The sequence below is a fragment of the Contarinia nasturtii genome, unplaced genomic scaffold (assembly GCF_009176525.2).
Source record: "Contarinia nasturtii isolate CC-2019 unplaced genomic scaffold, AAFC_CNas_1.1 Cnas_scaffold_129, whole genome shotgun sequence".
Classification (NCBI taxonomy): domain Eukaryota; kingdom Metazoa; phylum Arthropoda; class Insecta; order Diptera; family Cecidomyiidae; genus Contarinia; species Contarinia nasturtii.
This window is the reverse complement of record NW_022197486.1, coordinates 2,006,858-2,021,200: the sequence shown is the minus strand read 5'-3', so window position 1 is coordinate 2,021,200 and position 14,343 is coordinate 2,006,858. Positions and strand designations below refer to the sequence as shown.

At 33.8% G+C, this 14,343-nt stretch overlaps 1 protein-coding gene across 8 annotated transcripts in view; it reads left to right on the top strand.

Moving 5' to 3' along the window:
* LOC116349649 overlaps nt 1–14,343 on the top strand; it is a 101,381-nt gene that overhangs the window by 73,209 nt on the left and 13,829 nt on the right. For all 8 annotated transcript variants that reach the window (XM_031781239.1, XM_031781190.1, XM_031781204.1 and 5 more), the window contains 4 exons: nt 2,773–3,018; nt 3,383–3,541; nt 3,856–3,984; nt 4,297–4,443. In XM_031781239.1, the coding sequence (XP_031637099.1) occupies nt 2,773–3,018; nt 3,383–3,541; nt 3,856–3,984; nt 4,297–4,443 (681 nt within the window). The remainder of the gene's footprint in view (nt 1–2,772; nt 3,019–3,382; nt 3,542–3,855; nt 3,985–4,296; nt 4,444–14,343) is intronic.

Below are 14,343 nucleotides of genomic sequence, written 5' to 3'. Positions count from 1 at the left end.
ATTTCTGCAATGTCTAGCACAACAAAAATGCCAAATATTTGCTATACATTTTGTCATCGATCAAACTTTTTATTATTTTTGTCGACCACACAACTTGCCTATATCTATTGGAATTTATCTTCTTTTTTTTTTTGTTATTTTCATTACTTCATACCAAAATCAAATTACATACGCCATTCGAATTTATTTATCTCTTCATGACAATCATTGTATTCGCCAGTCAAGCAATCAAGCACAAAAATTAATTTCTAATGGAATTTCATATTTTCCATTTTAAAACCATTCAATTCTTGTCTTCGTTTTTTTTGGATACAACATGATTTGTTTCTTCTTTAAGCTATGAAAAAAATTGTTGAATTGAAGAAGAAAGAATGCAAAGAATGTATAATGTGTCATCATAAATTCTTCAAAATCATCTTTGAAGAGAGAGAGAGAGAGAGAGAGAGAGAGAGAGAAGTGTCCAAAGCTGCTAAAAGAAACCTTTAGTGACAATGTTGTCTTCGTCATCAGAGCGAATGCCTGTGAAAAATCGTAATGATTCCTTGTCGAGTTTGAGTAATTTACTGAAGTGAACTGGTCGTTTTTTCTCTTTTCTCTTATGTGACATTAACCATATTTCTAAATGTTGCTGTTTGTTTGCTTTGGCTCTTTTACGAAAAATGGTTTGTTGTCGTCAATTGTGCACGTTGAACATGCTATAGCCGCAATCATTCTACACTGTTATTTTTTCACACCCTGTTTGTGCTTTATTTTGGTTGAAAACACTTTTATTGTTTTCTTTTTGTGTTTTTGAACAGCGACCACATGTCAAACGAGATGCATTTGTGCGATGCTAAAAAATAAAGAGCAAAAGAGAGTGAAAAAAAAAGAGACAATGTTGCAAAACTAAACGAAAACCTCTCAAAACTTATAAATAAAACGTGGAAAATTCAACGTTCGTCAGCGTCAATTTGGTTAATCGATAAAACGTCTGCTAAAGTGAAATTTGTATTTGGTTCTTTATTTCAAATGTTCTCGTTCATTCGAAACAGAAGATGTGAAAAAATGGACTTGCAAAGCATAAACGCGCGGGAATTCGGTGCGTTTAATTTGGTCTTTTGCTTAATCACCCGCGTTTTTGTGATGAGATTGATGTGGTAGAATGGGTATATACTGGTGTTGAAGAGAGAAACACGTGATTTACACGCGTCAATTCACGATCAAAATGTAATTTATGTGAATCGTGTAACTCTCATGCGCGCATTCAACAGAAAGAAAAAAACCAAGTTTACCAAAGTTTGAAATCTCTTCAAACTGTCGGTTACTGTACACGTACACCAACGTTCGATACCCACTCCCAATGGGATATTGAGATTCCAATTTTTACACCGTTTACACATTACATCTTTTGCAAATGAATTATGACCAAAGAAAAACTTCTTTTCTCATTTTCCATTTGCCGAATGAAGAGTGAAGACAAGAACTTTCGACTTTTTATTCCATTATCAATGATGAGCGTATATCCTGTACGGAACAAAACCGCCACCATTTAAAGAAACGCAAAACAATCAAAAAGTGTATAGCTAACCGGATAAGCATACAAAAACCATACAAAAAGAGAATATACTGAACGAGCGAAAAGGAAGGGAAGTTGTTGTGGAAGCGTATAAGAAATCAAAGCGAGAAAATTATCATATACTCTAGATAACGAGGGCGCGTTCGTTCGCACATTCATTAAATTCTTTGAGCATCATCTGACAAATACATTGAATACTTGGGTCGATGATATCATTGAGAGAACGGATGGCTAGAATATCGCCGAGAAACGTTTAAATGGTAATTGGAACTTCTGATCGAAACAATGCAATCAAGCTCGAACTTTTTCTCATTTACTCAATAAAAATATTATTAAAATGAGAATCGAAATTCGATCGAATTCGATGCATTTATGGTAATCGATTGAATTCACTGCGAATATTTTTTTTTGTTTACATCCCATTCCACAAATCGCTTTTGCTCACATACATCATAACATTTGATTGATTACGACTAAAAAATCATAATCCCATTGTCATTTCATTTGGAAAAGTGAAAATAACCCCACCGGAATTCGATTTTTTCTCTTTTGTTTGATTGAAAATCTCTCTCTATCTCTGAGGACATCGTAATACATTTCAAACTTTTAAAATCCTATTAAACATCACAGTATAAGTTATGCGTCAGTTTCAATTACATTGTGAACAAGTTTTGTAAAATAGGATAAAGTGGCTGTCTCTCGAAAAGTTTCGAAAATTGATTTGAAAGCTGAAAGAGCTAGAGAATGAAATAAAAAAAAGAATTACATTACAATAGTTTTGATGGCAATGAGATGAAAATTGAAATATATAGCAAAAGTGTACAAGAGTTTGTATCACGTTGGAGATGGTTTTTTTTATTTACCATATTGGTTCATACAATAATAGATCGCAACATTTTTTGATTTTTTTTTTTTATGACGGGACCAGAGAAAAACTCGAATATATTCTAAATAGCGATATTACAATGGAACATGGCGAAAATCTTGCAACACCACCGCCATTGTTATTTTGAATTTGGGCCAAAAATGTATTCCAAAAGTGGAATTTCCATTTAAGAGCTATTATTAGATCAATTTTAATGAAACCATGCATTAATCTTCATTTGTTCTTAATATATCACGTGAACAAAATAGTGGGAGGGAGAGATATCACATATTCATTCAAATTTACATGCACACAATACTTAAAACATATTTTTTTCTATATATATTTGTAGTGTCGCATGGAGTATAAGCATTGTTATATTGCCCATCGTCAGCAGCCGAGTCAGCAGACGCTAACGAATTACATCGATTCGCATAATGCATATGTCCAACAGCTGCATACGACGAATTCAATGCTAGAATGGTATAACATCGAAACGATACCACAGTTAATGCAGGAACTTGAGGACATTTACAGTGATTTGTGCGGCATTGTGTCCGAGGCGATTTTCAATGGTGCTGACATCATTTCAGCAAAGGTAAAAGGAATTCTACTGTTTATATCAATTTGGTTGATTTTGAAGCGATTTGACTGATGGACTGGGGTGTTACGGATTTTTTTTTTCATTTTGAAAATGGCTGAAAACAACTGAATGGCTTACCATTGTTTGAATGGTTCAAGGATGTGTGATAATTTGGTGTGATAGTGATATTGAAATTCAACTTAATAACCGAATATGTAATTTGGTAATAAAATTTTAATATTGACCTCACCCGCATACAATATACGTGCTACCGTTTTCTCGTTTCAATTTAAATAAGAATAAATAAAATCCCCGTCCAGCTTAATATATGGTATTTTAATTGAATGTGTATATGTTTTGTTTTTGATGACATTTTCAGGCCAATGATCAATTAAAACGTTATGATAATCTGACGAATCAGTGTAAAACCATATCACCACAACAGGATTTGAATAGCTTTGTGAAAATATTACAGCCCGAATCACCGCCAAAAGTTCCTAAAAAGTCATATGCAGCACCAACTAATGAAGTTGATGAGGTAGGCTTTCTACACCCCCAATCACCTTCATTGTTTCCGAACCTTAAATTTCATTTAATTAACTTGACGTGGATTTATCGTTTTGCCGTGAATGAATATTCTTTGCCCGGTAATATTTAATAATCGATGGTGAAATGACAACAAAATGAGATCGACACCACATTGTGCTAACACTGATTGAAATGAAAGAAAATACAATAAAAAATACAAAATGATAAATGACCAACGGCAAAGAGTTTTCGGAAATTTTCAAAGAAATTCCTTTTTCATCGTATTAAAAATGTTTGTTCTTTTTTTATGTTTAATATATTTAGGACCAGTCACCTATACCATTTAGAAATGAGCTTATTGTAGACCGAAATGCAACAATTCAAATCCGTCCGTCAGTTGACGCACTTAAAAGGGAAACCATTGAAATCGAAACACAAATCAAACAGCTGCAGGTGAAAAGAAAATCAATTTTATTTTACCTCTATCACGTTGTGCACCTTCTTTTTTTCAAAATTTGAGCGGCTCACATGCTCATTGCTTTTGTGTATGTGTGTCTCTGTGTAAAAATAAGCAAGCGGTAAAAAGGAATCGTGAATTTTCAATTATAAAAAAATCGATATTTAATTTTTGATTTCCTATTCGCTTGTCTTTCCATTTTACATTTTTATTCCCTTTCATTTTACTTCGTCTCTGAAATGTTGAATTCTTTTTCTTCCTGCCTCTACTACTGCAAATTAACATAAACACACACAAACACACACCAGGAATCGTTGGAATCTTTAATTCGAGCACAAATTCGTGTACTTGAAAGTCAACTGTTCAACAAATCAAGTGAACTGCAGGAGGATATTTCAATGAAGAAATTCGATTTGCAGACAAAACGATTGCATTTGGCAGCAATACGGGCTCAGGTAAGCAAAACGAACACACACAAATAATATCGAAAATGTTCACTACATTTTTATTTCTTATTTCGTACTATAAAAAAAACTACAACTACCATATTAAACACGTATTCAAAATGTTGGCCATCGTTTTTGAGTCAACATTTCGCGCTCAAAAACATAGAGCCTAGGGGGTAGACACGTGGAATAGGATTAGACTTTTTAGTGTAAAAATTCGAGAAATTAAAGTGGAATAGAGAATTCAGTAGCTGGATTCACATGGATTCACTAATCCTGTGTATGGAATAGCGAAAATGGGTTAATTCAAAGTTTTTGTAATCGATAGTACAGAATTTGATAAAAGCATTGAACTTGTTTTGAGATAGTAATTTGTTCTTTTTTGAAATATTTTTTAGTTCAAAAGTCGATTACAAATTTACAAAACAATAGATACACTTTCTCAAAATTTTATTGATGAAAAAAATAATTTTAATTATCAATAACAAAATGTCATACTCCAGTATCGATAAATAAGTTTTCAACAAAGTGAATAGCGGCGAAATGTGAGATCACATTTGACAATGAAATGACGGATTGGTGGAATAGTAGGATTAGTGTTTTTATATTGGAATCATGGTTTAATCGTTTGTGTCTCCCCCCTAGCATAGAGCGCTGTTGTGGTACTTCCTTATCATTGCCAATTTTGCCATTTTGTGTAAATCAGAATCAGAGGTAAAAATAGAGTAAAAAATCCATTTTGTACTTTGCAACAGACAAAATGAACGCGTTGGGAATGCCGTGGATTTTTAAAGGCTTTCTTTTATTCATGTTGTAGTATAGGTTCAAAGGTCGTTTGACGTCTTATTCTCTTGATACAATGCTATAGCTACAAATAACCTAAATTGATTTTCAGCGTCTTCTGTTTTCTGAACTACATCCATGTGAATATCATTAAATCCAAAAATATGCACACACACACACAATTGCTCATACACATTGAATCGTACCGGGAACAAAATCACCGAAAAATGGGCTTACACATAAAAGTACTATAAGACAAAATACAATCAAGACTCAATTACATGAGTAAAAGCTTTTCCATATAGAGCATCAACGCTAAAAAGTCGAGTCATTCCATTTTCTGCTCTCTATTCATTCTATTATTGAATACATTTCACTCTCTCGCTTTCTTCCTTCATAATGACACATGATAAAAAAAAAGAGTGAACAATATGTTACCATCGCTGTAAGCCTTCACATTTTTCCGATTTATTTTTATGAATAATATATGGTTTTAAAGCATCAAAATCCATTTTCTTTTTGAAATTTAAGTTGAACTACGGTTATAGCGTACTACTAAACAACTATTCGATAATTTCGGATAAACATTTCGTTGGATGATCAAAATTTCAATTCGATTTTTTTTTCCATTTCGATTAGATTCGGTTCGAAAATTGTTCCGGATGAATGAAAATGTGATAAGTAAGCAGTAAATAATCTGAATTTGTCACTTTTTCGCTTTTATTTTCCCATTCAAAAAAGTAACCAGAAAAATAGCATAAATCTGTCCGAATTGTTAAGTTCGTCGAAAATGACACATATGGTTTGAATTATTCAAAAACACTCATCCCCATTTGAAATGGAAAGCGAAGCCGGCCTAATCTCTTGTGCTGATGTGTTTATTACAAAAAGGAACAAAGAAATGATGGCTAGTCTGCAGCTATTGTTTTCACATGTTAATGGCTTTTCCATCACAGAAAATTCGATGTTTTTTCATGCTTTATATATTTCATGAGAAGTAGCAGTATTCGCGCATATTTTATTGGTATTGGACTCTATTCGACAGTTCCATGGAATAATCTATGCAAAGATACAACTGATTTGTAAGTTTTGCTGATAAACTTGATAAAGGTCTTCTTCTAAATCACGGCGACGAGGTCGAAGTCTTTATATTTAACGTTTTTGCCCCCGAAGTATGCATTCGATGCTTTTTTTTCTACCCGATATGGATCCTTCGAACGAAGAATCATTAGGACTTATGTATTTCGTACACATTCTTTGGTTTCACTTTCGCACAAGCAACGATCAGTAGTTTTTTGTGTAATTTCACACGCTCATAATACATCGAAAGCTCACTAGTTCGCTTTAATCCACCATACTCACATAAATGGTCATAATTATAGCACGTATAATCCATACCACAAATGTGTCAATATTGCTGAAATATAAACCACATTTACAAATAGGTTTATACAGTAGTGCGCGAGGTCAAATTTCTAGACCTCACTTTTTTCGTCAAAAACCCTAGCAAATCGAAGTCAAATCCCCCTTCACACACTACTCGTTTATACATAAAAACATAGATCGAAATGAGGACATCGAAATAAAGCGTCGATCACTTTTCGCGATTGTTGATTCAATGGTTATTATGACATAACGAGATATTGACTTTTCTCAGTTTGCTAAGTGCATACGGGATCACAATATAACGGAAGCAATAAAAATAATCGTTGATTCGTCATTAAACGACATCAATATCAAACGCTATTAAAGCATGTACCATAACAAATGCATTTTCCAAGAGACGAAAGCAGCTTGAGTGTTAGACAGTGAAATCGAGTGAATATGAGAGCTTTTTAAAAACGAAATAAGGCCACTCTGTAAGCTTAATTTCTTTTGAATTTTTCAATTTTTGAATTCAGGCTAAAGTAATCAACATTGAAAATGCTCGCACAAATAACGCACCATGACTACATAAAAAGCCTCGAATTTCGAAAACAAAAAGAGAAATCATCAAACATTCATATTTTCCATGCTCAAAACATCACATTGACACGATTATTATGTTGAATAGGCATACAGGCTGTCAAGCATAAATACATCTCCAGATTCGAGAGTAACGAGAATGAAGAGCTAAAGTAAACAACAACAAAACAAATCAAATTGCACTGTGTGTGGAGCAAACTGTTTAAATTGGAAATGAATCTTGCGATGCGCGCGAAAATGAGACAGCATCATACATAAAAGCATATACATTTGACTCAACCGTCATGATGCGCTGGCGCAAAAACCTGTTTTCAATACAAAAATTTGCTCTATTTTATCGGTATGGCAATGTGCTTCAGTGGAGCGTGCTTGCTATAACAACGTTTGAAATTCAACGAATTTCAAAGGAAAGCTTAATAAGTTTGACCGAGTAAAAGTATAGTAGCTTTTGCTTCGAGCACAGTGAAAAAAAGCATGCTAATAATCTCTCTAATACGTACTCGGCAAACGTGTATATATATATGTGTGTGTGTGTGTGTGTTTGTCGTTGTGAATGTGAATGGTATGTTGTAGGAGTAAAGTATTTTGTGCGGCAGAACTTCTCCATTTAAATCGGTTGTGACAGTGCGTGCACATGCTCTTGTAGCAATTGTTGCTGTAACACTGTTACTCCTCATGCCCAATGTAGATATACGCAGACAAATACACAATTATATGCCAATGTGATGGCACACATTGCCAATGAAATCAGCTGAAATTTTTTAGCAACGTGTGCCTGTACATGCTGGTTATATGCCCCTCTCTGTGTGTTAAAATGAGCAATCTGTATATAGCAAATCATATTGTTGACTCACTTCATCCACAATATGAGACATATTTTCATTTCTGACACACTGGCCAAAACATTTCACCAACGACAACAATAATCGCAACAACGACGAATCAAAACGAGAGAGCGAGAGCAAAATATAGTGAAAAAGCGTACACAGCTCTGTAGCATTTATTATCATCATGATGATCCAAATATTGCACGGTTTCACATCCACAATATAGCATTTCGAAATCAGTCGCTACACAATCCAGTTAAAGTCATACGATTACTATCAACGACAAAAAGATAGCGAAAAAAAAGTTAAAACGAGTGTTTGAGTCTCCGATCGAATGAACGAAATTCACAAATAAAATTCAAGTACATTTGTGCGTGTGTGTTTGCATACAATGTATGTTCTATAAAACAAATCAATTATTATGTGTTTGTGTAAGATAAATTTGCGGTAAAAATATATAAATGTTTCATTGTTCAAACAAAAAAATCGATACACATTCTTTTCACATTAACGGGTGTTAGATAGTAAATAAAACTGACAATTCTCTATGTCTCTAGTAGCTAGTCGCGACTGACACTTCAACGCCGAAACAATAAATCATACGTTTGCCTATCTGACTTGCTAGCGTATGTGGATGTGAGTGTCATTGTGTAAATGTTATTAAAACGAGCAAATGAAATGCACACAAATGAATAAAAATAAATAAAAACTATGCCTGTGATGTTAGGTTCTTTTTTATCAGATTCGTTTTGATGGTATTCAACTGTTTATACTGGTGCCAAACATAAAACATATTGTTGCTGCTCCCCATCCCTCCGAACAATACGCTTTTATTAAATTTGAATATTTGAATTTGTCCGTTACAAGACGAATCGAATGAAAAACATATGCCAAACAATTGTCACAAAATAAAAGAAGAAAATTGAGATTACACGACAAAAATCAGTGTAACATTGTGATACAATTACTTATTGCTTTTGTTGTTGTTCCGTGAATCGAATTAAAAAGGAAGAAAAGAAAGCACTCGACTCAGAATTTCCGTAAATTCGATAATCCATGCGGATTGGTACAGTTCCCATGCACAAATGTTGCATCGAAAGATCTCGAACCATGAAACAATAATAATGAAAGCAGTAAAAAGTTAAAGCCATTTGAATTTGCATACAAATCTGAATTTTAAAACGGACGATTTGCAGTAATATCACGGCGCACACGAAAAATTATTACAAAAAAGAAACGAAAGAAAGGAAAATAAAAACACACTGATGGCAGTTTACGATCGGCAGATTTATTGGTTTTCGTATTAAAAAAAAAGAAATCACTCGAACTCAATTTAAATTATTTACGGAAGTGGAAAAAAAAAATACAATCGAGAGCAAAAAAATCCGTTGCACCTAACAACGGTGATGTGTACGCATACCACAACGGATTGAATATAGAACATACTGAATATTGACTGCGAAAAAATAGGTTACTGAGAGTGTGAGACAGAGAAGAAGAAGAAGAAAACAAGAAATTGATGATCGTCCGTTTGCAACGCGAATATAGTGGGAAGCGAGCGTGCTGCCAAACACTTTTATATTTGTTTGTTCTATTCATTCGGTTCGCCTAAACGCATTCCAATTCTCGTCTTGTGTCGTTGCATATACGTTTATTATTGTTATTGTAAAAGCGGCGTGGGACCGTTAGCGCCTTCTCTCAACTACTTGCGTCGCATCGCATTCGTATACTCACACATCTTTGTCTGTATTGTCATGTGCCGAAAATGAGCCAAAATAAAACCCACAACAATCCAACGAAAGAAAGCAAGTGAAAATAATTGCAAACTTCTGTTCCAAAGCCAACTAAAGTGATAAAAAAAACGTTTCATACATTCGCGCGCACAATTCGGTCGTTCGATGCTTCGTACTATATAGCGATATAAGGATAAAGTGTTTGCAACATACATGCACGCCGTCATAATCGTGTGAGCACAAATTCAAATATTAAATTCATTTCCGAACGAAAATTCGGATGTGAATAACAAGGAAACTCAAATTGCTCGAAGAGTGCACTGTGTATGCAACTGAATTACACGATTAAAGAAGTAAGCAAATGCCGTGAATAGAGTGGATAACAACGGAAAAGCCAAAGAGTACGAAAGCACACACATAAACACAAGGTAACAAGCAACAGGGTTGGACGAAAGAACATCATCAACATCAAATATCTTTTGTGTGTTGTTGTGCCGTTACACATATTTTGTGGGCATTTCATAGGCATTTTATAATCACACAAACACAAACTACTGTCTACCCTTGCCGCACTGATAGCAATATGTACTTAGATTTTTAATCAATCTCAGCATAATTCCATTCGTACGGCTGATTCACATCAATTTGTATTTGTTGTTGTTGCTGCTACATATTTTCTATTTTCACAACTCCATTTTCTCCATTCAATCGTTCCGTTCAGTTCAGTTTGCTCACAGTGTTCTATTTCATGTGTTCGCCTGTCTCAACTGAAAACTATAAAAGACCCATATATTTGCTCTCAGCTGTTCAAACTAGAGTTGAGCTATTCGTGCTTAACAATTCACTCAGCAGTGTGTACCAGCTACGAACCAAATTTTATTGGCCAAAAGCGTTTAAAATAGTTCTTAGTTGCTCTTGTTATGTATTGTTATTTGACTTTAATGGTAACGGTAATTTAAAACAGTGCGTGCTGTGAGATTACTAATAGTTAAGTGTTCGGCCAGTAAATTCTTGAAGAAGATTCTTTTTTTTATATAAAAAAAAAGTTAGTCAGAGCGTGCTGCTGTTACTGCTGATGCCATTTTTTTTAACAAGTGTAATGTTAACCAACATAACGGTTCTTTCGAATCTAAAATTTATATGATGTCGATTTATATGTGAAAAAACAAACAAACAAACAAACCGAGGACTTTAAATAAACAATTTATTGAGCTGACGAAAAGCATTCACCAAAAAACATCTGCATGTTCGTTTTTATGGTTCTAAAAAAATATCATAACAAAAGAAATAAACACACAAAAAGTGGCTGTGAACTTTATATCGTGTGCAAACACACATAAATGTTGACTCATTCTCATTGTGCGATCTATTGTACAATTGCTGAGAATTATGAAAAGCGGAAAAATTCATTTTGAATGCTGTACAATTCATTGAAATAGAACTGCATTTGAAACACTCTACACATGATTATGATTACTTCTTCAACTGGTTCAAATTTCCGTGAAAAAGCTGACAAACAAAATACACGACGAGAAAACGACAATAAAATAAACAAGAAAAAAGAATATAGCAACGCGTGAAAGACTTGCATATGCACAAAATTTTACACATCGAGGTGGAAAAAAAATTAATACATTCACGTTTCTCCACAAGAGAAATAATATGTTGTTCGGCACGTGCCGTTGAAAATGCAGAGAGCAACACAAATTGAAAACAGCAAAATAGCGAAATAGCATTCAAGAAGAGAATAGCAGAGATAAACAAACTTTGAACCAGCAGTGTGTAGCTATCTTTCGCAGCATTGCACATCATTAACGGAATCTTCATCGATGTAGAAGCATTTCTTTTTTCACCCACTGAGTGTCGTCGTGTCGAGTCTTGTAAAACGTCGTGGCGGGTGCCATTTTGCAGATAAGCTAAATTTTAATCGGCAGCCAAGCGCCACCAACCAAAGCAAAATACAAAATAAACAAACTAATAAATAATTAGCGCAAATTAGCACAACAAACAATAATTCAACACAATCTCTCTGTTTCTTGCATATGATGATACAAATGTAACGCACAAACACTCCGTTAACCTGAAAATATACCATATATCGTTTGTTATACAGACGAAGAAAATAATTAATGACGACATAACAAAATAATAGACAAACCAAAACCAAAATAGAAAAAAACATTTTCATATTTTCTTTTTTATGGAAAATTTATTCAAAAGGCGAAACAAAGACAGATTTTCAGATTTAAAACCGAACAGCATATTTATGTTTCGCTTTGAGTCGTCCGCACAATAAACTCATTAAGTGATAAGATTGAAAATCGATAATAATTAATAACCGAAAAAGTATTTCTTGACCACCCACCCCCAAACAATAAATTACATCAACACCAGCCAACTAACAGTCAATAGGTCGTCATATATACAGTAATCACAACCAAAGTATTATCCATTGTAGTTGGAAATCTTTAAGTTAACCCAAATAAATACACAAAGTGAATTCTAAATGCTTTTTGAAAGTGAAGCAGATTATTCTCATCAGCACACACCCACCCACACATATACATATTTTTACAACAGCGTAACGTCATCAAAGTGACTGAGTGAATATTTAAATTCAAAGTAGAAAAAAGAAAAACAAAAAGCAGCATAAGTGCTGTCAAATCAAGAACTAACAAAACCGAAAATATCCCTCGCGGCTGCTGCTGTGTATTGTGTGCGCGAGTTTATTTTTGGATTTATTTGTCGCGCATAAAAGCATACGCATTTTCAACGTATCGAGCACAAAATAATGGGCTGGATCTCATTGCGACTACATTTTGTAAGTTTTGCCATGGTTAACATTTTATTGTTTAATGTGTAACCCCCAATCCAATATGAAATGTTCACGAATCAATTTAGAAACGAATAGACAGAGAAAAAAAAACACCCACCCAACACATTGTAAACACACATAAACTATTTTAATATTTGTTTGTAAATATCAATATTTGGCAACCACAATTTTCAATACACTTCGCTTTAAATCGATGTAACATTCGATTCCGTTTCCGTTATAATATGATTATTTATGAAAGCTATTTGAAATCAAAAAATCGACAGTGCTTTGCATTTGAATGGTTGATCATAGAAGCATAAATTTCTATTGATCCGCTTAAAATTTCCGAATGTGTGAGAAATAGATTAAATTACATATTATCGTGCATTTCATTTGCTATTGCAAGGTCGAATGTATGTACTACAATGTTCATTGTGATTAGTACAATTAATTATTAGGATTAGTTGATATTTAAAGGGTAAATCAAAAGCGTTGATAAACTAAAACCATGTTATTTCCAGTTATTTCGTTTGAACTTTTAGGCATATCGATACGGCGCAAAATTATATTAATGAAGGTCGAAAAGTACATTTAATTGAGCACCAATAATAAATGTGGAAGGAAAAGTAAAAGAGGCCGTAGTGAAAAGAAGTATCCATATATACATGTTCAATGGCTCTAGCCATAGGCCCCACATACACTCTCTATATGAATGTGTATATCCTATTTCGCTGGAATCTATTTTTGTAATTTAATAATATATTTATCGATTGAATTGTAAAAGTAACTGAGAGTATGTATATGGGTTTGGCGTCAATTTCTATCGTTCACAAAACATTGATTGCATTCAATTGCTTTTGACGAATAGAAAATTGCTATGTTGCGGCCTTTATCGGTTATTTCTATTTTTGAAATTATGTAATCAATTCTATTTGAACCATGTTGCGTCTAAGAAATGCGAGAAAGAAAAAAAACCATACAGACACAAACAACACTTATACACTTTCAAGCATACTTGCAAACAACAAACTCTTTCAAGCATAAGAATACTTGCTACTATATTCTCGACAATTTTGACGACGATGTCATGGACTATTGTCCAATTGTATCACATTGTCCACGTATGAAGCACACTCGTGGCGTGTTATCTTTGATGACGAAAATAGCACCAACTTTGAATATATAACGAGACATGTATACATTGTATGGTTTATCATCGTTCTCATCATCATCGTCGTCGTCGTCGTCATCATCAAACAAAATCATAAAACCACGACTATCTGAAGCGTATATAGAAAATAGAACAAAATCGAGCAAAAGCCACACGTCCATTTAATTAAAGTAAAGGGTGGGCGAGCGAAAAACCGCCACTTGCCAAAGCAATTAAAAGTTAAAAGTGCAGATTCAGCACAAAGAAAGGACATTCAAAATGATAAAAAAAAACACAGAGAAGGCGAATAGTTCAGTTTATATGTATATATGTGACCATATTTCATTGTAGCAATGTGAATCTTTGCACACGCCATAGTTTGTTAACGATAAATTTATTTCATTCATTTGCAAAAACAAAACAAAAATCATAAACATCAACAACAGTAGCTACCATAACACACATCATTTTAAATGGTGCTTAATTTATAAATCTTTTATTTTTCGGTTTGAACATTGTTTATAATGTATGAACAGTGAACACGATAGCAGGGTTAAAATCAAAATCCATTGACTCTCTCTCTCTCTCTCCTTCTATCTCGCTCTTCCTTTTTCTGGTTGTCTGTGTAATTTC